Source organism: Hyperolius riggenbachi, chromosome 7 (assembly GCF_040937935.1).
Source record: "Hyperolius riggenbachi isolate aHypRig1 chromosome 7, aHypRig1.pri, whole genome shotgun sequence".
In the NCBI taxonomy this organism is placed as follows: domain Eukaryota; kingdom Metazoa; phylum Chordata; class Amphibia; order Anura; family Hyperoliidae; genus Hyperolius; species Hyperolius riggenbachi.
The window spans coordinates 51,245,214-51,270,742 of NC_090652.1; the positions used below are offsets into that span (position 1 = coordinate 51,245,214).

At 46.7% G+C, this 25,529-nt stretch overlaps 1 protein-coding gene across 5 annotated transcripts in view; it reads right to left on the reverse strand.

Annotated features, from left to right (window-relative positions):
• The window catches only part of LOC137524313 (uncharacterized), a 182,603-nt gene that overhangs the window by 86,058 nt on the left and 71,016 nt on the right, over window positions 1–25,529 (reverse strand). For 4 of the 5 annotated variants that reach the window (XM_068244030.1, XM_068244031.1, XM_068244033.1 and 1 more), the window contains exons 7-8: window positions 16,091–16,177; window positions 6,331–6,468 (exon numbers count right to left, since the gene is read on the reverse strand). In XM_068244030.1, the coding sequence (XP_068100131.1) occupies window positions 6,331–6,468; window positions 16,091–16,177 (225 nt within the window). The remainder of the gene's footprint in view (window positions 1–6,330; window positions 6,469–16,090; window positions 16,178–25,529) is intronic. The other variant, XM_068244032.1, reaches the window with a different exon arrangement.

Below are 25,529 nucleotides of genomic sequence, written 5' to 3' on the forward strand. Positions count from 1 at the left end.
TGTCACGGGCCATGGTACCAAGCATTAGTACCACAGCAACTAAAGAAAAACCAGGCCAAATTATCTGGACCCAGGGACTGAAGGTTGATGTCAAACAATAATTCCCAGACGCCTCATGTCCTCCTCTCACCGACAACAGGTGCCAGGAACGTGCTTTCAATCCAGGCCTGGTTTATCTTCAAAAATGTGAGTCTGTCCACATCCTCTGGGGACAGACGAGAACGCTTCTCGGTGACCACGCCACCGGCCACACTGAAACACCTCTCAGACAGCACGCTGGAAAGGAGGCAAGACAAAACTTCCAGGGTGTACTGCACCAGCTCACTCAAGATGTGCAAGCGCTCCACCCAGTACTTTATGGGGTCCACGGGCTCCTCACTGTCTGTGTCAAGCCCACTGAAGGACCCCATGTAGTCAGCCACCATCCGGGTCATGCGTTGGCTGTGACTTTTGAGAGGAGGTGGCTGCTGCTCCTCTCTCGGCTGCTCTACCGTCAGGTAGAGTGCCTTTGTCAATGACAGCAGGTCTCCTGGGCGCCTGACGCTGCTTCTGGCCGCAGGCCAGAGACATCAGGATCAGTGGCCTCAAGGTCGCTGTCCTCCTCCTCTGGCCCGAGTCTCTTCCTCCTCTCTCCACCTTCTCACTACTGCTGCTGCGCTCCGCTGTTCCACCTCAACAGCAACGTCCAGCACCTCCAACTCCTCCTCCTCCTCCAATAACTCAAAATTCCTGAGCAGAAGTGGACTGCGCAGGCGGCTGCTGTTCCAGCTGCTTTAGGGCCTCCTCTCCCACATCCATCAAATCACCCAGTGCCCTGTCCAGCAGACAAAGAGCACCCACTGGCAGAGGGATGCCCGTTCCTCACTCACCAGGTTGGTTCCCTGCAGGAAGGTAGCCAACACCAAGCAGACCTGCTGCATCTGCCCCCACTGCGCGTTGGAGAGGATCTGCAGTTTGGTGGTGCCGGCGACAGTGGCATCAAAGATGTAGCATTGGACAGCCCTCCTCTGCTCAACCACCCGCTCCAACATCGCCAGGGTGGAGTTCCAGCGAGTTGGCACATCAATGACAAGGCGGTGTCGTGGCAGGGCCTTGCGCTGCTGGATGGCTGCCAGTTTGTTGCGGCAGCAGCTGAGTGGCGGAAAGTGCGCACAATTTACAGAGCCACTTCCAACAGCTCGTCCATCCACTGGTAGGTGCGCATGAACCTCTGTACCACCAGGTTGAGGAAGTGGGCCAAGCAGGGGACCTGGGCCAACTGTCCCCTGCTGATGGCAGCAGGTTTGCCGCATTGTCAGACACCACCAATCCGACTCTCAGGCCTCTGGGGGTCAGCCATGTGTTCTCCTGCTCCATCAGGTAGTGGAGCACGTTGGCTGCTGTCAAGCTGTTCTTACCCAGGCTTCTCATCTCCAGCAGCGCTTGGCAGTGGTGGGCCTTAACGCTGCTGTTGATGCATGGTTGTTTGGCGGTGGGAGCTGCTGCTTCACCCCTGACCCTGCGTGGTAGCACCACATAGTGGGCGACTAGTGCTGCTGCTGCTGATGCGCCCGAGGATGGACTTGCTGCTTCCTCGCTGGTGCACTCCACCAGGCTGACCCAGTGAGCCGTGAAGGACAGGTAGGACAGGTCTGTCCCAAAGCGGCTGCTCCACGAATCCATAGTTATGTGAATCCGCTCACTCACAGCAAGATTGAGCGAGCGGCCCATATTCGCCATAGCGAATAGATGGAGTGGTGGGATCGCCGTGCGGGAGAAGTAGTGGCGGCTGGGGACTTGCCACTCCAGGATCCCAAACTGCAGCAGCAGTCTCATGTCACTCCCCTCCTGCACAAAGGAGTATTGCAGGAGCTGGGAGCACATGGCCCGGGCAAGCAACCCATTCAGCACCTGGATGCGCCTGTTGGTGGGAGGCAGCACCTTGGTCACACCAGGAAATGACTCACTGAGCAGGGTCTGACAGCTTTTGCCTGCACGGGAGGAAGAGGAGGCCACTGTGGAGGGAGCTGATGAGGCCACTGAGGACTGGGGGGGGGGGGGGGACTGCTGCTGCTGCATGAGCAGGAGGGTGGGATGCTGCTGCTGAAGTCTGTGCAGTGGCTGTCTGGCTCTGACCACTGCCTACGCCACTGTCCTTCACCTTCATAAACTCACTGTACTCATCAAAATGTTTGCTCTCTAAGTGGCTCTGCAGGCACGAGGTACTCAACTTGTTGAAATTGCGAACTCTGCTCAAACTGAAACCCCAACTGTGGCAAATTGCACGGGTCTTGTCCACTTTGCACTTAGTGAAGAACCGCCAGACTGGGGATTTCAACTTGCCCTTGGAGCTTGAGGGCTGGGGATTTTGTTTTCCTTTGGAGGGTTTGCTGCGGGTGGTGGTAGCGGCTGAAGCAGCAGGCTGTGGCTCCTGCCTTCCACGCCCTGTGCTGCTCGGCTTGCTGCTGCCACGCCTCTGCGCCAGAGACGCCTCCTCCTCCTCTGATGACGAGCTGCCTTCAAGCAACTGTGTTGGTGGTAGTGGTGTCACATAGGGAGGATCCAGCACATCATCATCATCATCCCCAAACATCTCCTGTGAGCCCGCCTCAAACAACTTCTCTACCCCAACATCCCCTGCATCACGCCCCTCCTCCTCAGCACCAACAACAAACTGCTCCACCTCTAACTCCTCCTCCTCACATGTCCCCGTCATGTCCGCCTCAAACTGCGCCAAAACATCCCTGTAAACGCTCGCAATCCTTGGGGTCAAGAAAGAGCTCACCGAGGGCAGGCTCGTCGCTGGGGTCGTCATGACCTCAAGCGGTGGTGGAGGCCTGCTGCAGACCGGAGTGCTGGTGGTGGTGGCACTGGTCTCGCTGGTGCTGGAGGTCTGGCTGGAAACGGTGGCTTGCTGCTCCGCCATCATTTCCACCACAGCCGGCACCTGACTGTCCTAAATGGGCCGGGGCGACGACCAGTCTCAAAGATGGGCGCAACACGCTGCTGTTGCGCCTTTGCTCCCTCCTCCACAACTCTGCGGTCAGTGGCTGGCGGCGGACCAGTCACAGACCTGCTCGTGCTGGCAGTGGCTGCTGAAATGGTGCTGCCTCTCCTGCTGGTGCCTCGCCCTCTACCTCTGCCAGTCATTGTACAATTATACAAATACTACAATAAGAAAAAAAAAATGTGTAGAAAAGGGTGGGAAAGGGTGTAAACTTTAATAAAGAAGAGTCTGGGTTGGTGTTGACTGGTGGTGACTAGTGACAACAAAAAATGAAAGTTATTTTTTTATTTTTTTTTTATTTAAATAGTAGTTAGTAGTACTACTAACAGTAGTGTAGTCTACAGTAGTCGCTAACTAACTCATGTGACAGACAGTGACAATTAAAGTCGGTCACACACAGACGCAATTAATAGGGTCGGGCAGATGACAGTCACAGGTCACAACAGATGCTTGCTGGCCTGTGAAGTAACTATTACACAGTACAGAAGCTAATAAATTAACAGTAGAAATTAAGTAAACTAGTAGTAGTAGTAGTAGTAGTAGTAGTAGAAGTGGTAGTAGTAGCAGTACGCAACTAACTATAATCCCTAGTGTACTACACGATAACTAAGTCGTGTGGCAGACAGCGAGTGACAATTAAAGTTGGTCACACACAGACGCAATCAATAGGGTTGGGCAGATGACAGTCACAGATCACAACAGATGCTTGCTGGCCTGTACACAGTCAGTAACTAACACAGTACTGAAGCCAATAAACTCACAGACTACAGCAGTACAAATTAACTAAACTAGTACTAGTACACAACTACCTATAAATTACCTTAACCTACCTAAGCTAGTAGTAGGCTAAGGCTGCCCTAGGCTAGCAGGCCTAGTCTGCACACAGACTAACACTAGCCTAGCACAGTATACAGTATATATACTGTAGCTGACTAAAAACAAACAAATTACTATCTATCTATAAATGAGTATAATATAAGTGTTCAGGGGGTGTTTAGGAAGCAAAACGCTAGGTTTAGCACAAGAAGCACTTGCTCAGACACGCAGCAGCACTGGAGATACTCTCAGTACCGCTCAGTCACACAGCAAGGACGGGTTTCGCAACATGGCCGCCACCTTATATAGAGGAGGGGAGGGCCAGGCTCCCCTCCTCTGATTGGTTGCTAGGGTTGCTAGAGCCTCAGCTGGAGGAGTTCTGATTGGGCCAATGATGTCATCCCCGGATACCGAAGCCGAAGCCGTGATCACCGCGTCATCCGGCCGAATTCAAGTGCGCCTATTCAGGAACCATGCGAATTCAAATTCGGTATCAGCATCGGGCTTCGGCAAACATGAAAAATACCCGAAAAATCCGGGTACATTCGAATTTGAGAGTCCTGATGAGCACCCCTGCTGTACACTACACTTGTATTCAGCTAGCTAGCCAGTGAGTGATTACTGAAGTTAGTTGTAGTCATAGATAGTAGTAAGAGTGTACTGGTGATTAGTGTGTTTAGTGCAGGCAGGCAAGTTCAGACTGTACTGCTCACTTGTATTCAGCTCATTAGGCAGGGTCAGTCATACACTTCAGTTACTTTAGTCACTGCCACTACTGTTCATTCAGTTATTTTCATAAGTGACGTTGTACTGCTCACTGGCTGCTCACTTGTATTCAGCTCATTAGCCAGTGATACACTGTTGTGGTGGCTGGATGGTGTAATGGCTAATGAGCTCTGCCTCTGACACAGGGGACCTGGGTTCAAATCTCGGCTCTGCCTGCTCAGTAAGCCAGCACCTATTCAGTAGGAGACATTAGGCAAGTCTCCCTAACACTGCTACTGCCTATAAAGCGTGTCCTAGTGGCTGCAGCTCTGGCGCTTTGAGTCCGCCAGGAGAAAAGCGCAATATAAATGTTATTTGTCTTTATATGTCTGTTACTACTTCAGTCACTGCCACTGCTGTTCATTCAGTTACTTTCGTGAGTGACGTTGTGTTTCGTGAGTGACGACGTACTGCTCACTGGCTGCCCACTTTTTGAGTGATCGTAATTGAAATACATTGCAATCGCGATTGCAAAAAAATGCTGCATGTAGCACGTCTGCGTTTAGTACTAATGTGTGAATCGTCGGCAATCAAGCCAGTGAGATCACTGCCATTTAGATACATTGCACTAGCACTTGCACAAGCGCTAGCAATCACGGTGAACACCCGCTAATCGCCAAGGTGTGAATGGCCTTAAAAATGTGTACACCAATGTACTAAATACAGAATTGGTACAAAATTACAGTGACAAAAAATAAAAAAAGGGCGAAAAAGCCCTACACTTGATAGATTGCGAGCTAAGGGGGGGGGGGGCGCAAGAGGTGGGGTAGTATAGAATTTTTAAGGGGTTTTTGCCTTCCTCTGGATCAACAGGGATATATGAGGGAGCAGGCTGGTGTTCTTTATTTTCTGGATGAACTCGATGGACATATGTATTTTTTCAACCCAAATAACTATATAATTATGTAACTATGTAACAATATTCATAACTAGAAGCAGTGTGTTTTTAGGTTATCTAGTAAGGAGTACAACTTGGCCAGAGGGCAAAGGGGGAAATAATATTTTTGTACATTTAAAAATATAAATAAAAAGTGTTATGCCATTGCTATCAGTCAAGTTATTTAGTAGAATTTGTGATAACAGAGAATTTTTGTTCTGGAATTGAGCAATTTATGTGCTGAGTCTGTAGTAAACAGCATATACCAGTAAACTTGTCAATCACATTTGTCAATTTGCATTAAAAAAAAATTGATAAAAAAATAAGAACTGATTAGGTCACTTCTGAATTTGGCACAATGAGTGTAAGATGGAAGAGTTCTATGAAATGTGTTGCCCCAAATAGTACCAGGGCCGACAAATGTCCCTTCACAATAGATACAATACAATAAACTAAAAGTCTTATTAAAAAAAAAAAAAAAAAAAAAAAAGAAAAAGAAAGATAGAGGTTTTGGTCATATTATGCAGAAATATTTAAAACCCAAAAGGTCCACAGACTGTTAAAGGGAACCAGAGAGGAACTAACAAAAAACAGAAAAAGCTTTTATCCATACCTGGGGCTTCTTCCATCCCCATACGCACAGGTCGCTCCCACGCCGCCGTCCACCGCTTCCTGTATCGGCGGTACCGGGTCCCGTCACTTCCGGCGGACGCGGCCAATTGTCCGCATGAGCAGAGGAAGCACAAGACGGCGGCGTGGGAGCGATCCGTGCGTATGGGGCTGGAGGAAGCCCCAGGTGTGTGTAACAGCTTTTTTCTGGGGCCTCTGGTTCCCTTTAAGCACCTTGGTACAGTATATATAATCTGGATCTGCAAACACAAAATACCTGGTAGGAATTGGAACAAATCTCGTCTTGTAACTTTTTCATCGTTTGGTAGTTTTGCTGAACTTTCATCCTGAGACAGAATTTTTGAAGAGGTAGACTCGGTCACTTCCATGGCCTCTTCTATTTGAGAACTTCCTTCTAAATTAAAATCAGAAAAACAAAATTCAGTTCAAGGTTCCTGTGTGAACACACCTAACACCAGTGACACATATAACACAGATTAAAAAAACTTTTATCGGTTGTGAAAAACTATAAATAGAGATGGCCGAACAGGCTCGCCGATGAACAGTGCCCAGTGAAAAATGGCCATTTGAGTTTGCAATGAACACCGAAGTCATTGCCCAGCAATTTAACCTCCTGGGCGATAATCCCGAGCTGAGCTCGGAGTAAGCAGCCGCGGAGGATTTCTCAGCCCCTGGTGTGCCGATTTGCACACCATTTGCTTTGTTACACGCAGCTAGCACTTTGCTAGCTGCGTGTACAAGCCGATCGCCCCCGGTAGTGGCGATTTGCCGCTACCTGCCACGTTAGAGGCCCCCCCGAGACCCCATACGCAGCCTGGCCAATCACCGCCACGCTGCGCTAAGGGGTGGATCAGGACTCCCCCAGACACCATGACGTGGATGACATCATCCCGATCGTCGCCATGGCGACGGGGGAAGCCAAACAGGAAATCCCGTTCTACACATGTTAAAAAAAAAAATTTAAAAAAGTGCTGCGCCGCCTCCCTGGCGATTTTATTGTATCGCCAGGGAGGTTAACAGTTAATACCAAAGCCCCCAAGCATGCTAGAATCACCAAATTTTCACGGTATGTTAAGGAGAACAATGGGAAGAAAAGGAAAAAAAAATGAGAAAATCGATTTTAAAGTTACTTAAGGAAAAAAAAATGTTCTAAATGCAGTTGAATGACAAATAATGTATCAACTTATTGGTAGTGTAAATTTAAATGTATCAAAAGAAAAAACAGTGATGCAGTGTGTGGAAACCCCGGTGAAACTTGCAATGCTTTGGCCAGTGATTGCTATATAGCCACAATATTGCTGTATAAGGATCCCTGGCAAATTTAGCTGTGATTTGGCCATCAAAAGGTTAAATTAAAATAAAAATGATGTGGGTTCTCTCCTTCCAAGCCTCTTGTCATTAATAAAGTCTGGGATAGCCAGAATGAGGAGCCTGGACCTTGTGGGGCTCTGCACCCTAAGCTATACCAGCCCACATGGTTCATGGTATGGGGGGCTCTGGAAGAGAGGGGTGGCCAACCCTCCCCCTCTCCCCCAAAATCCTTGTGTAATCCTTGGACAAAGGGCTCTTCCCCACCTCCGGAACCCAGGAGGAGATGGGGGCTGGCTGTCGATGCTCCATTACTTTAAAAGAAGAACTATGCCAAGCACAACTTCACCTTCCTAAAACAGAAGGTATGTGCAAGTATTTAGCTTCACATGAACCCAGCATTACCTCCATAGTGCATCAGTTCCAGGCAGACATTTGAGGTAACAGCGAATTGTTTGTGCTGGAAGTGAGCAATTTATGTAGTAAATTCTGTAGTAAACAGCATATGCCAGTAATATTCTCCATCACAATTGTCAATATGCATTAATAAAAATGATACAAAAATAAGAACTCAGATCACCCCTGAATTTGGCACAATGAGTGTCAGATAGAAGAGTTCAATAAAATGTGTTGTCCCAAAATAGTAACAGGTCCTACAAATGTCCCTTCACAATAGCTCAGGGGTGTCAAACTCAAATACAAAGTTGTCCGGAAATGTACACTGAGACCTAGTCACAGGATAACCTCAATCTCTACTGGCCACCTCCCTCCCTTATAAAGTTCCCTGGTGTCTAATGGCCGCCCTCCAACCCCTATACAGTTCCCTGGTGTCTAGTGGTCCTCGCTCCCCTATACAGTTCCCTGGTGTCTAGTGCCCCCTACCCTCCCCTATAGAGTTCCCTAGTGTTTAGTGCTTTCTCCCTACCTCCCTCATATGGCTTTCCTGGTGTTCTAGGGCTTCACCTCCAATATAGTTTCCCTGGTGGTCTACAGTGGGTTAAACATAATGCAAAGTGGGGACACCACTTGAGGGCCACATTTAATGGCTCTGAGGGCCAAAATTGGCTTGTGGGCCGTTGTTTGACATGTATGCAATAGCTATTACACAATAAACTAAAAGTGTTAGTGTAAGATGTAAAACTGAGCAGCACAGTCTATAACCCCTCCCCCCCTGAACACGGAGTAAGATTGTTTAAGGAATGAGAGACAACGGCTCTCACTCCTATTATGCCATCCAGCCCCCTCCCCGCAGTAATAGCTATTATGCCTGCTAATAGGATGTAAGAGTAGCAAGAGCGTCTCTCCCTTCTCTCGTTCCGATCCTGTACTTCTGTGCATACACTGTGTCTGCCGCGTCATTGGAGGTTTGCTGTTGCTATGCAACAGAAAACAACTAAAGCAGAGGAGGGCAGAAGTGTCCCATTTTGCTGCGTTCCGTCTATACTAAAATATATTCAAATCGCTCTGCAGAACGGAATGTTTCCAATCTCCTTTGCCTAGTTGCTTGCCATTGCATAGCAACAGCAAACTTCCAATGATACGGCGGACACAGGAGTACATGACTGGAGCAAGAGAAGGTAGAGATGCTCTTGCTCCCTTTTACAGTACATCTTATTGGCAGGCATAATAGCAATAACTGTGATGGCCATGAGTTACAACTTGGGAGGGATACCGTACAGACTACTTCATTACAAATCTGCATTAAACGAGAACGGTGAACAGCCCATGTGCACCGGGAACTGTCTGCCGGTGAACTGTTTAGGCCATCTCTAGTGAGCAGTAAAAGGAATGTCATGTGTAAAAACTACAGTGTATTTATAAGTCATTTCAGGTACACTGTGCAGCCTCATTACACATATTACACTGCTATAACTTGTTACATTTCCTGTTCCACTCAAAGAGACTCTGAAGCGAGAATAAATCTCGCTTCAGAGCTCATAAATAGCAGGGGCACGTGTGCCCCTGCTAAAACGCCGCTATCCCGCGGCTAAACGGGGGTCCCTTCACCCCCAACCCACCCCCCGCAAAAGTGTGTCGTGAAAAGGTCGCTGGCTGTCTCTTCCTGGAGGCAGGGCTAACGGCTGCAGCCCTGCCTCCAGTCGCGTCTGTCAGCGGCGCATCGCCGCCTCTCCCCCGCCCCTCTCAGTGAAGGAAGACTGAGAGGGGCGGGGGAGAGGCGGAGATACGCGCTGACAGACGCGCGTGGGGCAGGGCTGCGGCGGTTAGCCCTGCCCCAATGCGGAAGCGCTCCCCCGCATTACGGAGGGGATTTGGGGGGACAGGGACCCCCGTTAAGCCGCGCTATAGCGGCGTTTTAGCAGGGGCACACATGCCCCTGCTATTTATGAGGTCTGAAGCGAGATTTATTCTCGCTTCAGACTCTCTTTTAACTTTTATATTTTTGATTACTCTTTTTGACAACTAGCTATTTCTGCTACATCCTCTCTCAATAAAACACATTATGAGCCCAATGTACATGGCTATCAGAGGCTGCTGGTCAGACTTTCAGCTGATATGATATGACACTGAATTATCATTTTGGGTCACAAAGAATAGCCTCTGTACAGCCTTTTAAAGGCTGTTAGTCTCACACATTTGAGCAATAAGTGGTACAATTTTGTGGAATTACAATTGCAAGCTGAGAATCCGCAAATTGCTGTATTAATGTCCCCAGTCCTGCTTCCTGACACAAGTTGCTGTCTTTACCATTTTAACCACTTAAAGAGGAACTCCAGTGAACATTTTACTGTGGACAGGTGATGTAGCTGCTGCATGGTTTTTGGCAGTTGGAAACAGCTGTTAACAGCTATTTCCCACAATACAACAGGGTTCACCGACAGGAAACTGCCAAAAGTTCGAATTTTTCTTGTGGGAGGGGTTACTTGTGGGAGGGGTTTCACCACAAGATCAGTCATACAGCGCCCCCTTATGGTCTGTTTGTGAAAAGGAATAGATTTCTCATGTAAAAGGGGGTATCAGCTACTGATTGGGATAAAGTTCAATTTTTGGTCGGAGTTTCTCTTTAAAGACTGCAGTCATAAAACCCCTTAAGAACCAGACACTTTTTTCCATTCAGACCACTGCAGCTTTAATGGTTTATTGCTCGGTCATACAACCGACTATCAAAATGAATTTTACCTCCTTTTCTTGTCACTAATACAGCTTTCTTTTGATGCTATTTGATTGCTGCTGTGATTTTTAGTTTTTATTATATTCATCAAAAAAGACATGAATTTGGGGGGCAGAGCTTGCCATGGCAGCGTAAGGAGGCAGAAGGGAAGAGCTCCTCCGCTATCTCAGCCCAAAAGCACTGATTCAGGTGACTGACAGACTCAAGCCTTACCAGGATAGTATGTCCAGGCGATCCAGAAAAACAGCAGACCTTGGTTCCCCGAAAAAATCCACACAACAACCGCTCACAAAGTTCTTGAAGAAAAACGAGGCAACACAGACTCCAGCCAAGATGGCCACCGCAGCGCCTCCTTCTGCACAAGCCACGCCGGATAGCGAAGAACTGGCAAACACGACCAGAGCTTTGAAGGAGATTAAGGACTATCTCCATAGTCTCCCCACAAAAGATGACTTGTCAGACCTGGCTGACCGCATCACAGAGGCCACGAGAGCAGACCTTCAGGATCTGCAAGAAGAGGTGACAGACCACGGAGGTAGGATAGCAGCACTGGAAGCCGCAGCGACAGAGATGAAAGCAGAGATTAGCAAACTCCAGACACAGCAGGCCCAACAAACAGCCACCAACACAATACTGCGTACAGGCCTGGAAGATCTTCAAAATCGTAGCAGACGGTGTAATATTAGGCTTAGGGGGCTGCCTGAGGAGATTACATCACAACAGCTGCACATCTTTAATGGAATCCTGCAGCAGCCGGCAGATAAACCACTGAAATTTGACCGAATCCACAGGGCTTTACGACCTCAACCTGCTGCAGATGAGCCACCGCGTCATTTGCAGGCTGCATTATTTTACCACTAAAGATGCTATAATGCAAGCAACGAGACAAATGGAGAATATTACCTACGAAGGCCATCATCTGATGCTTTTTCAAGATCTGGATCCCAGCACATTGGCCCAACGCAGAGCGCTCCAACCACTTTTGAAAGTTCTGCAGAAGTCAGGAGCCACGTATAAATGGGGTTTCCCCTTTCAGCTTCACATCACCAAAAACGGTAAGACCTATACTTTAAAAGATCCAGTGGGTTTGCCAGAGCTTTTTAAATCCCTAGAGATCCCAGTAACTGAGGTACCGGAATGGCAACCTGAGAAGCTGTTTATGGGTGAGCACGTAAGTCCAAATTGGGCGAGAGACGAGGGAGATAGACTGTGAAACTGTATTTCTCTTTACCATTTTTATTGTCCCCGTATTGACATTGCTGTGTGGATTCTGGAATTGATCTAAGTTGGTGCTGCTGGAGAAATCTTTAACCTCCCTGACAGTCATTTTATGATTTCCCGCCCTGTTCCGCGTGGACTCCTTGACTCTCTAAAGAGAAGAACGAGCTGCCCCAAGTCTCTTTTGACTTAACTTTGCCACCTGTGTATTGTGAACATATGGAAATGTGGCCCCTCACAGTAAAATATTCCTCTAGCCATTTGTGAGACAGAGGCCTAATGTTCACCCACATGGGAGGCATTATTCTGGAACTGCGACATTCCATGTTTAGCGGGCGTCTCGGAGATCAGTCATGGTGTTTATGCATGTCAAACAGAAAATTAATAGCTAACATATGCACTAGCTATATATACCTAGCAAATCCTGTATACTGTTGATGAGGTATTATCTCGGTGTTATATAGACTAGGCAGATAGAAATAGGGTAGGATTTCGAGATGTCGCAGGATAGATAACATATTGATGGAAGTCTGCTGTACAGGGGCTGTGGAGTTATGGGGAGTGGGGGGACTGTGTGGGATATGGGGGGGAAGGGGAAGTATTCCTATAATTAACACTGAGACTGAAAGGGGAGGGGAGATGGCCAGATGGGGCATTTCTTAGCAATAGCGGGAACTTTTTCGCAGATCATATGGAGGCAACCCGATCGCTGCTGCACTCATAAGATGCAATATACAAAAATCTATGTAAAGAGTAGGGACTGGGCCGGCGGGGGTGTGCTATTGGTGATAGTACTTCCCTCGCGGTCATTGGTTTCTTCACTCCCACATAGGGTTAACAAACTAGGCTATTGCCACATTGCGGTGATGGTTGGTTTATTGTATTTCCTTCATTCGAAGTATCGGCCAGAGTGGCCTATGGTTAGCATAAGATATGAGCCTCCTGTACAGACAGGTGGTAACAAGGGCGTGGCGTGTGGTCTCCTGGGTCTTCCTACCCCTTCTCTATGGTGCACATGAAAGTTGTATCAGTCAATTCCAAGGGATTGAATATTCCTGAAAAAAGAAGAATCTTATTAAGGGACATGAAAAAACAGAGGGCACAGATAGTCTTTGTCCAGGAGACGCACTTTCGAGGTAACAATGCTCCTAAACTAGTTGACAGGAACTTTCCTAGCAGCTTCACCAGTAATTCCCCAGACACAAAATCAAAAGGAGTAGCAATTCTCATTAGCAGAGACATAGCGGTCACTGAACTGGGAAGGTTAATAGACCCTAATGGCAGATATGTGTTTCTTAAATGCCTGATTACCGACCAAAAATATACCCTGGGCTAAATTTATGCCCCTAATTCTGATCAGGACACATGTATTGTAAGAACCTTACAAGAATTGGACTCGTTTGCCTAGGGTAGCGTCATCCTGGGCGGAGACCTAAATATACCTCTCAATCCTTCTTTAGATACATCCCAAGGCAAATCAGTACTATCCTATTGTAAGCTCAACAAAGTAAAGAGGGCCCTGCATGATAGACAGTTAGTGGATGCCTGGAGGGTGACACATCCGGCGGACAAAGACTATTCATTTTACTCCCCAGTGCACAAAACCTATTCACGCATTGACTATATATTGCTGTCACACAATCTGCTCTCTGAGTATATACAGTCAGACATAGGAATAATCTCATACTCAGACCATGCGCCAGTCAGTGTCTCTTTGAATGCTGCTAATAAGAGGGGCACACCTTTCACATGGAGAATGAATGTCTCCTTACTCCAAGATAGCCGGGCATCGAAAGAGATAGCCCAACAAATTAATGAGTACCTTAGATTGAACGATACTGGGGATGTGTCACTCCCGGTCCTGTGGGAATCCCATAAATGTGTTCTCAGGGGGACATTGATCAAACTGGGCACCAAACGGAAAAAAGAAAGAGCAGAGGCTATCACAAGGTTGTTGGATGAGATTAGAACCCTCGAACGAAAACATAAACAAACCCAATCGCAAGAGAATTTGATCCCTCTATTAGACTTCAGGAAAAAAACTTAACGCACTCCTACAAGATAATGCTAAACAAGCTGCTCATAGATGCCGTCATATCTTTTATATGCATGGTAACAAACATGGGAAGTTATTAGCCAGGGCTTTAAGGCAACAACAGCAAAAAACATATGTAGCACAGATTGTGGATCCAAGAGGGAATAGGCACATTAGAAGCGAGTCAATTGCTCAAGGTTTCAGGGAGTTCTATTCTAAATTTTATAACCTAAACCAGACTTCAGGGATGGGCAGAAGGGAAGGCCTCGCACTTGCTATAGAAAAATATCTTGACCAAGCTAACATGCCTAAGCTAACTGCAGACATGATTAAAGAAATGGAAATGCCGTTTACGGAACCCGAGATTAGAAAAGTAATTGCAGGTATCAAAACTGGTAAGGCCCCAGGTCTGGATGGCTATCCGATTGATTACTACAAAAAAAATAAAGATTTATTGGTAGCCTATCTTTGCAAATTGTTCACTGCTCTTGCAGACAGTGATCAGAAAGTAACGTTGCCCATTCAAACCCTTGAATCACATGTGACAGTGATAGCAAAACCTGGAAAGGACCCGGCGGCATGTGGTAGCTACCGTCCAATATCACTATTAAACTTAGACCTAAAGATCTTTTCCAAGATTATAGCTAAGCGGCTTTCTGAACACATGGAATATCTGGTTCATTGGGATCAGGTGGGATTTGTCCCTCATAGAGAGGCCAGAGACAACACCATCAGAGTGTTGGACCTGCTGCAGCTCAAAGAAAATACCCTGTATGCTATTATCTACAGATGCCGAGAAGGCCTTTGACCGGGTGAGCTGGCAGTGGATCAATTCGGTCCTGCGTAAAATAAATATAGGAGAACGCCTGCTGTCATGCATAGACGTCCTATATTCTCGCCCTACAGCACGAATTAAAGGTAATGGCATACTGTCAGATCCCGACTATAAAGAACGATACAAGGCAGGGCTGCCCCTTACCACCTTTAATCTTTGCTCTGGTTTTAGAACCCTTCCTGTGCCATGTGAGAACAAAGAACATAAAGGGTATAGTAATTGATGCAACAGAACATAAAGTAGCTGAATACGCAGATGACTTGTTGCTCTTTCTCACTAACCCTTTGATTACGCTCCCCAATTTGTTAACTGAATTTGATGCCTTTAGCAATCTTTCTTATTTTAAAATTAATTATGACAAGTGTGAGGCCTTTAGTGTGGGACTGCCAAAAGAAACAAAAGAACAACTGGAATGTAATTTTCCATTCAAATGGAAGCAACAACACATCCGATACCTGGGGACGAACATCTCTGATACCTTGAGCAATGTTTACACACACAATTTCCCACCGATCTTACAACAACTGACTGCAGATCTGAAAAAATGGGACCTCCCTCAGCTCTCGTGGTTAGGTAAAATAGCAGTGATAAAGATGAATCTGATGCCCAGACTGCTGTACCTCTTTCAAACCCTACCGATCCCTATACCGATGTCCTTTCTGCACCAAGCACAGTCTACATTTAACAAATATATTTGGAAAGGCAAACCCCCTAGAATTAAAAGAGATATTCTATATAGACCCAAACAGAATGGAGGATAGGCAGTACCAAATGTGACTTATTACTGCTTCGCAGCAGTCCTTACCAGGGCGGTAGACTGGGCCAGACACACTCAATCCAAGCAATGGACGACTATGGAACAAGAGCTCTCTTCTCACAACCTGGGAAATTTAATGTGGCTGGCCAAATCTACTTCCATAACTTGGCCGCTACCTCCTCTGAGTGCTAGAACGATCCAGGTATTTGCTAAATTGAGGAAATTGTTGGGGATATCCCCCTGGCCTTCACCACTACTACCTCTAATTGATAATCCATATCTCCCAGGGTCTACTGGGACGGGGGCACACAGGGTATGGAGAGAGCTACAATCACTGACTTTATCTGATATTGTGGGAGAGGGAGCGTGGCTGGCCCTGTCGGAGCTCAGACGAATACATGGGAAACCTGAACTAGATTGGTGGGGCTATTTTCAAATTAGATATATGCTAAGGCATTTGGAGGTGCAACCTACTAGATTGAGGAAATTAACAGAGTTTGAAGAATTTTGCCATGGCTCTGAGCCAATGGAAAAAGTCCTCTCAAAGATTTACCTCCTACTGATCACGCAAATAGACAAAGGTGTGCCCTTTCTAGATAAATGGGGAAAAGAGATTGGTAAAACTTTCACTCCTGCACAGAAGGAGAAAATGTGTATCTATGTTCATAAGACATCCCTCTCGGCTAAAATTCAAGAAATCAACTATAAATTCTCTCCCATTGGTACTACACACCTTTCCCTGAAGTAGAGGACAGATGTTGGAGATGTGGACAAGATACTGGCTCACTTGTACATCTGTTATGGTCTTGTCCACTGTTATCTGTTTTTTGGAAAAAAAATAAAAAGGCTTCTGAAGCATGTTACGGATCGAAAGGTATCATTTTCTCCGGAGTTTTACCTTCTACACCACAACTCCTGGTCAATGAAGGCCTACAAAAAATCAGTAGTCAGACATATATTGAATGCAGCTAAATGTTTCCTCGTGCGGAAATGGCGAGATGTTATTCCTCCTAGTTCAGGAGAAATAATTGCAGAATTAGACCACATATACTCGATGGAGCAATTAACACATTGCATCCTGGATAGATCAGAAGTCTTTCGCAAAACGTGGTCATTTTGGAGCGTGTTCAGAGAATCAGAGGACTTTATTAAAGTAATGGAGGGTTTGACTTGAGGTTAAGCGACATGGGGATTACGGGAATGACCCTGGAATTGACATTGGTGGTTTCTTCAATATTGCATGAATATACTTAGAGGGGCTGGGGGGGAGACGACACACCACGCCTAGTGAGGGTATGCAGGACTGCATACCCGCTTGATCTTAAGGTTTAAGTTGTTCTTTAATCTTTAGGTACCTGCCTAGCAAAATAATGTACACTTGTTGATCACATTTAGAATTCTAATGTTAAGTCTTACTTCTATTCTGGCATATTGAATTTATATTCACTATAATGGAGCTGTGCCTCCAAATGTTCCGATTGTGAAAAGATTACCTTTGATTAAGCACTTGTCTATTCAAAAGTTTGACTTGTTATTTGTATCAACAATTTAAAACAAAATACAATTAAGAATATTTTAAAAAAAAGACATGAATTTTGTCAAAAAAAATGATTTTTTTAACTTTCTGCGCTGACATTTTTCAAATAAAGTAAAATTTCTATATACATTTTGTCCAAATTTATTAAGCTACATGTCTTTGATTAAAAAAAACAAAATCCAATAAGTGTATTTTTATTGGTTTGGGTAAAAGTTATAGCGTTTACAAGCTATGGTGCAGAAAGTGAGTTTTCCCATTTTGAAGCATCTCTGACTTTTCTTAGCACCTGTCAGGTTTCATGAGGTGCTAGAATTCCAGGATAGTATAAATACCCCCCAAATGACCCCATTTTGGAAAGAAGACATCCCAAAGTATTCAGTGAGAGGCATAGTGAGTTCATAGAAGATTTTATTTTTTGTCACAAGTTAGCGGAAAATGACACTTTGTGCCAAAAAAAAATTAAATTAAAAAAAGTTTCCATTTCTGCTTGTGACAAAAAAAAAATGAAATGTGCCACGGACTCACCATGCCCCTCTCTGAATACTTTGGGATGTCTACTTTCCAAAATGGGGTCATTTGTGGGGTGTGTTTACTGTCCTGGCATTTTGGGAGGTGCTACATTGTAAGTCCCCCTGTAAAGCCTAAAGGTGCTCATAGGACTTTGGGCCCCTTAGCGCACCTAGGCTGCAAAAAAGTGCCACACATGTGGTATCGCCGTACTCAGGAGAAATAGTATAATGTGGGGTGTATTTTTACACATACCCATGCTGGGTGGGAGAAATATCTCTGTAAATTAGATTTTTTTAAATTTTTTTTTTTTACACACAATTGTCCATTTACAGAGATATTTCTCCCACCCAGCATGGGTATGTGTAAATATACATCCCAAAACACATTATACTACTTCTCCTGAGTACGGCGATACCACACGTGTGAAACTTTTTAGCAGCCTTGGTGCGCTAAGGGGCTCAACGTCCTATGAGTACCTTTAGGATTTCACAGGTCATTTTGAGGCATTTGGTTTCTAGACTACTCCTCACAGTTTAGGGCCCCTAAAATGCCAGGGCAGTATAGGAACCCCACAAGTGACCCCATTTTAGAAAGAAGACACCCCAAGGTATTGCGTTAGGAGTATGGTAAGTTCATAGAAGATTTTATTTTTTGTCACAAGTTAGCGGAAATTGATTTTTATTGTTATTTTCACAAAGTGCCATTTTCCACTAACTTGTGACAAAAAATAAAATCTTCTATGAATTCCCCATACACCTAATGGAATACCTTGGGGTGTCTTCTTTCTAAAATGGGGTCACTTGTGGGGTTCCTATACTGCCCTGGCATTTTAGGGGCCCTAAACCGTGAAGCAGTCTAGAAACCAAATGCCTCAAAATGACCTGTGAAATCCTAAAGGTACTCATAGAACGTTGGGCCCCGCGCACCTAGGCTGTAAAAAAGTGTCACACATGTGGTATCACCGTACTCAGGAGAAGTAGTATAATGTGTTTTGGGGTGTATTTTTACACATACCCATGCTGGGTGGGAGAATTATCTCTGTAAATGACAATTGTCACGGAACAGCCGTGAGAAACGAAAAACGCACCCGCAATCGGTTTCCTGCCTCGATTGCCGTTGTGCTGCCAAATCAGAATCTCATGTCTGTGGATACCAGGCAGTCCAGCCTGGAGGGTCTCTGCTGTCTTCTTAAGAGCAGCAGAGTTCTTTTCATGAAACCTGGTGCCTGTGACTTGTTAGCCAGAGGTGTAAACTCATATTCAGATGTTAATTAAAGGAACCAAAAGGTCCTTTTCATACAGGGAGATCCCAGAAAGCTAGTCACAGCTTGACACCAGGCAGCCTGGCTGCAGCCTCACCAGGAAGAACAGAACACAGTAAATAGGGTAGTTATGAGAGCGGTACCATTGGATCCGTAGGGTCATGCTGAATCTCTTGATACCAGTCGAGAGGGGCCCGGGGCCCCTACAACCCAGGTATGGATCTTCTCAGGAACCTGACCCGCTGTACTAGCCATGTCTGATGTCATATTAATCTGTATTTTCCGACAAGTATGAATCTGTTATCCCCCTAAAAATGACATGTATCGTTCATGAGTTACGGCAGTTTATAAGTTTAGCCCTAAAATCTCTCAGAGGGAATGAACTGTCATTGGTGGGTAACTCAGATGGGGCCGGCATTGCCACACCCCCAAACCAGCTTCATCAAAAGCACATGGCCGGCAGGCAGGCCCTCAGTCCTCCAAATTCCACCTCCACGAGAGCACACTGCCAGCCAGGGGACCATGTGGTTGGCGGCCATCTTGTCTGAGCTGAAACAAAGGACACATGGCTAGCGGCCATCTTGATCGGCCATCTTGTTTGAACTGAACAAAGGACACTTTCCATTTTGTTTGGACTTTGAACTTTGCTGAAACTGAACAAAAGGAACTCTACAAGTTTTCCCAGAACGGACATATTTCCACAAACCCTAAGTATTTTCTCCTTTTTTTTATTTCATACTGGCTATTAATGTTTCAATAATTGTTGATTTCAATAATTGTCTGTATATATTAATTATTTATATTGCCGTGAATAAAAGACTTCATCAAAGTCATTCATTCACTGTTCCGCTACCCTGCTTATCAGCCGCACAACTGAACCAGACTTCTGAAGAGACGCTACTATTGTTGATATCTAGACAGAATAGAGTGTGTGTAATGATCCGCCCAGCTGGATGCACTGGCAGACAGCTGTTTGACCATTCCCCTAGTCTGTGGGCTGCAGGTCTCTGCAAGAGAGACCTGTTTTTCCATTACAAGTTTCTAGTCTGTTCTGCTGCTGGGGAATTTGCATACACTCGTTATGCAAATCTCCTACCTGCCTCCTTTGATGACTGGCAGTATAAAGAGCTATGTTTCCCAGAGTCCTTTGCTGGTCATAAGGTTTAGTTCCTGTGTAACACTCCTGAAGTGTCAGCCTTGCTCATTGTTTGAAGATTAGCTTAGAGTAATTCCTGGGACTGCACTAGGCAGATTCCCTAGTGCAGTTAGGATAGTATATCTGTTTGGTTTGTCTGTTGCGATTGTTCTGTCCCAGCGGTGGTCGACAGGAAGTCATTCTGATCTTTGTTCTTGGAGTATAGCTGGAGCAGCGGTTGCTACCAGCTATCTCCTCTAATCTGTTTTGCCTGGATCGCACTCGCCTTGCGCTAGTGCTGTGGATCCGTCTCTCTCACTTAATCCTGTTTTCGTGTGTCTGTCTTGTCTGCTACGAACGCTTGCTGGAGGCTCGGTGAGGTAACCGTTAAGCAAGCGCTCGCATCCTCTGTTTCATGTTTGTCTGTCGGTGGTTAGTTAGATGTGCTTGTCTCTGTTATGCTTAACACGCGGAGACCGCGCATAAACACGTGCACTGTTGGAAATGAGTGCGGTGTTCGTGTTTAGCTAGCGTTTGTTATTTTCATTATCTTCTCATTGTATGATTTGTTGTGCATTTGCTACTCTCGTGCTCTGCCTTGCTGTAGCCTTGTTTCACCTCTGGCAATCGCCTCTCTCGCGATTGCGTTCCTATTTCATATCTGCTGTTGTGTATGCACCGTCGCGGGTTGGCGACTAGTTTGGTGCACACACATACAATCTGTCCCTGTGCTCATTCTCTTTCGCAATCGCTTCTCTTGCGATTGCGTTCTCACTTGGTTTCCTTTGTTGTGTGTCTGCCGTCGCAGGGTGGTGGCTAGATTGGTGGACATACATACATTCCTCATCTGTGCTTATTCAGTCTTGTGTCGCTGTTAGCAATCGCCATCTCTGGCGATTGCCTTCTCTCCTGTTCTTCATGGTTGTGTATGCACTGTCGCGGGTTGGCGACTAGATTGGTGCACACACATCCTCTCTATCGCTTTGCTCTCTCTCCTTCAGGGCTATCTTGCCCTGCGTTTCTTCCCTTCGTGCAATTCCTGTCTTGCGTCTGTGGCAGGGCAGAGGAGCTGTTCCTCTGCACTCCATAGCTCCACCTGCCGACAGGAATTTCCCTCTACAGGTGCATTGCACCTTTTGCTGGGTTCCCTCAAATTACACGCTTGTGGAGGATTTCCGCAGTATCAGCGCACGTCTTGTGCGCTGATCACGGAGAGAATTCCACAATCGTTACAGTGTGTTTAACCGTTTTTATTTGCAGGTCGAGAAATAACCAGTTAGTGAGTTCCTCTGTCTCAGAAAACAGAGGTGGTGGCAGTTATACCCTGAAATAGTGTGTAAAGTTGTAATTACCATACCTCACAAGCTCCCTTCTGGTTTGTCTGCGGCCTATTCCCAACGGTTCCTACGCATTGACTGCGACCAGAGTTCGCACGATCCGTGCGCTGGCACCGTTTGGAAGGCATTTCGCGGTCTGACCACTAGGGCTCCTGTAACAACAATTTTTTTTTTTTTTTTTTTTTTATTTTTTTTTACACACAATTGTCCTTTTACGGCGATACCACATGTGACACTTTTTTGCAGCCTAGGTGCGCTAAGGGGCCCACCGTCCTATTCACAGCTCATTTTGAGGCATTTGGTTTCTAGACTACTCCTCACGGTTTAGGGCCCCTAAAATGCCAGGGCTGTATAGGAACCCCACAAATGACCCCATTTTAGAAAGAAGACACCCTAAGGTATTCCGTTAGGTGTATGGTGAGTTCATAGAAGATTTTATTTTTTGTCCCAAGTTAGTGGAAAATGACACTTTGTGAAAAAAAACAATAAAAATCAATTTCCGCGAACTTTTGACAAAAAATAAAATCTTCTATGAACTCATCATACACCTAACTGAATACCTTGGGGTATCTTCTTTCTAAAATGGAGTCACTTGTGGGGTGCCTATACTGTCCTGGTATTTTAGGGGCCCAAAACCGTGAGGAGTAGTCTGGAAACCAAATGCCCCAAAATGACTGTTCAGGGGTATAAGCATCTGCAAATTTTGATGACAGGTCGTCTATGAGGGGCCGAATTTTGTGGAACCGGTCATAAGCAGGGTGGCCTCTTAGATGACAGGTTGTATTGGCACTGAAGTGCAGGAAGCGCAGGATGTTCTCAAATCGTGACCTGGACATGGCAGCAGAGAACATGGGCATGTGATGTATTGGGTGCGTAGACCAATAAAGACCGCAATACATTCTTTTTGACTAGACCCATGTTAAGGAGAAGGCCCCAAAAAATATTACGTTCAGAAACTTGGAGTGGCTTCCACCGAAAAGGCTGGGCATAGTAGCTTCTTGGATTGGCGGTTGCGTATTGTGTGGCATAATGGTTGGTCTCGCCACAATTAAGTCGTACCGGCAGTGATCAGAAAAAAAAATTCTGTCACTGCAGTGGGGCGGGTGAGGGTTTGGCCGGGGGATCAGAAGCCCGCAGGGGGGGGGGGGGGGGGGGCAGATTAGGGCCTGAATTAAGTCGTACCAGCAGTGATCAGGAAAAAAATCAGGAAAAAGATCTGATGGATAGGAGTGCTAGGGGGTGACAGGTGGTGACAGGAGGTGATTGATGGGTGTCTCGGGGGTGATAAGAGGGGAGAATAGATGCAATCAATGCACTGAGGAGGTGATCGGAAGGGGGTCTGAGGGGGATCTGAGGGTTTGGCAAAGTGATCAGGAGCCCACACGGGGCAAATTAGGGCCTGATCTGATGGGTAGGTGTGCTAGGGGGTGACAGGAGGTGATTGATGGGTGTCTCAGGGTGTGAATAGAGGGGGGAATAGATGCAAGCAATGCACTGGGGAGGAGATTGGGGGGGGGGGGGGAATCTGAGGGTGAGCTGAGGGTGTGGGTGGGTCATTGTGTGCCCACAAGGGGCAGATGAGGGTCTGATCTGATGGGTATGATGGGTAGCAGTGACAGGTGGTGACAGGGGGTGATCAGTGGGTGATTAGAGGGAAGAATATATGCAAGCAATGCACTGGCGAGTTGATCAGAGGGGGTCTGGGGGGCTATCTGAGGGTGTGGGCGGGTGATTGGGTGCCCGCAAGGGGCAGATGAGGGTCTGATCTGATGGGTATGATGGGTAGCAGTGACAGGGGGTGATTGATGGGTGATTAGAGGGGAGAACAGATGTAAATAATGCACTGGAGAGGTGTTCAGGCGGGGTCTGAGGGTGATCTGAGGGTGTGGGCGGGTGTTTGGGTGCCCGCAGGGGGGCAGTTTAGGGTCTAATCTGATGGGTAGCAGTGACAGGTGGTGACAGGGTGATTGATAGGTGATCAGGGTGTGATTAGAGGGGAGAATAGATTCAAGAAATGCACTGGCGAGGTGATCAGGGCTGGGGTCTAAGGGCCTTCTGAGGGTGTGGGCGGGTGATTGGGTGCCCGCAAGGGGCAGATGAGGGTCTGATCTGATGGGTAGCAGTGACAGGTGGTGACAGCGGGTGATTGATGGGTGATTAGAGGGGAGAACAGATGTAAACAATGCACTTGGGAGGCGATCTGAGGGTGGTCTGTGGGCGATCTGAGGGTGCGGGCGGGTGATCAGGTGCCCCCGGGGGGCAGTTTAGGACCAAATCTAAAAAATAGCATTGAAAGATAGTGACGGGGAGTGATTGATGGGTGATTAGGGGGGTGATTGGGTGCAAACAGGGGTCTAGGGGGTGGGCAGGGGGGTCTGAGGGGAGCTGTGGGTGATCAGGGGGCAGGGGGGGGCAGATCAGTGTGCTTGGGTGCAGACAAGGAGGGCTGCAGCCTGCCCTGGTGGTCCCTCGATCACTGGGACCACCAGCGCAGGAGGCAGCCTGTATAATACACTTTGTATACATTACAAAGTTTATTATACACTTTTATAGCGGGGTTAACAACCCGCCGGCGCTTCTAAACAGCCGGCGGGTTGACGTCGCGGGTGGGCGGAGCCTAATGCCGGCGGATGCGCGCTCATGAGATCCCCAGTAAATCACCGTCCCAGGACCCGACGCCGATCGGCGTTACGTGGTCTTGGGCTTGTCATTTTTGCCGCCGCCCATAGGTAGTGGGCTGTCAGCAAGTGGTTAAAGTAGCTTAGTTAAAGGAATACTTAAGCCACTAATAAAAAATCATTTTTGCTTACCTGGGAATTCTACCAGTGCTGGCAGTCACTCACGGATCCCCTGGTCCCCCGCCGCCAGCTACTTTCGTTTCGCCGACAGGCCGGGCCACGTGTAGCTTTCTTCGCCCTCCCACCCATAATAGCATCCAACGCCTGCACAGGACGGTATTGCGGATGGGAACGCGAGGAAGGAGACGTGTGGCCAGGCCTGCACAGGCGCAGTAAGCCTGTCGCCTGAAAACGAAAGTAGCTGGTGGCGGGGGACTGGAGGATCCTTGCAGGGCATGGGGTGGCTGCAGGGGGCTGGTAGAAGCCCCAGGTGAATAAAACTGAAATAAAAAGGTGCTTATTTTTTTCAGTAATTATGTATAAATTATTATGTATAAATGTTTGCTCATTGTAAAATCTTTCCTCTCCCTGATTTACATTCTGACATTTATCACATGGTGACTTTTTTTTTTTTTTTTTTACTGCTGACAAGCAATGTCAGTGGAAGGAGAAGCTGCTTGCTTTTTTGGCACGTGCTGTGAGGCGCTGACATCACACTGTGGGAGGGGTTTCACCACAAAATCAGCTATACAGAGCCCCCTGATCCATTTGAGAAAAGGATTAGATTTCTCATGGGAAATGGGGTATTTGCTACTGATTGGGATGAAGTTCAATTCTTGGTTATGGCTTCTCTTTAAAGGCTTAAGTATCCCTTTAATTAAGCCTTTGTTTCTTACTTATAGTATCTGCTCTGCCCATGAAGAATCCTTTGAGCAGGAGTCAGCTGCAAGGATACAAACATTTTTTCCTGAATCCTACTGAGCTTCTGCAGTTGTGATTGTGAATTACATTTTGGAGCAGCAAAAATATTTGATTGTATTATTATTATTACTTTAATTCTAAGTCTCTGTTACTATGAGTAGGGATGAATTATCAGAATTGGAACAGTTCCAAGTTCTAATTTTCGCATCGTAAAACAGCCTTCCAAGTAAAATCACGAAAATTGGAAACTACACTGTTTTGAGTACCACGTTCTGCCCATACGAAAATTGGCTTCAGAAACTAGAACTTCAGAAACAAGAATTTTCAGCAAACACGGCAATAACACTGTGAAAATTGGATTTGAAAACAAGAAATTTCATCAAACACTGTATCAACACAATGGATAGGAATGAAAATAGCCTTCTAAAGCCCCGTCTACACGGGGAGAGGTTGTAGCGATCCGGCGGCTCGATTAGCCGCCGGATCGCCTCTTCCGCGTGCCCGCCGCGTCCCCGCTCGCCGCGCGTGCGCCGCATTCGATTCCCCGCTCGTGCCCGCTCGTCCCCGCCGGCGCCGCTTATCTTCTGCTCGATTCCCTGCCATTGTCCCCTCGCGGGGAGCGAGCAGGGAATCGGCGGTGCGGAAATCCGTCCTGTCGGATCTTATCAATCGAGCCGCATCAGCGGCTTGATTGATAAGGAGCATCGCGGCCGCATCTACTCGTGTAGATGCGGCTTTAAACAAGACTTTTCAGTATATAGTAATGTCAACAAAATGGCCCTGGGGATTCCCTGGTCCCAGAAGGCCACACTAAAGTGGCAGAACAAGTGTTTTTTTCATATGAATGGGGAGT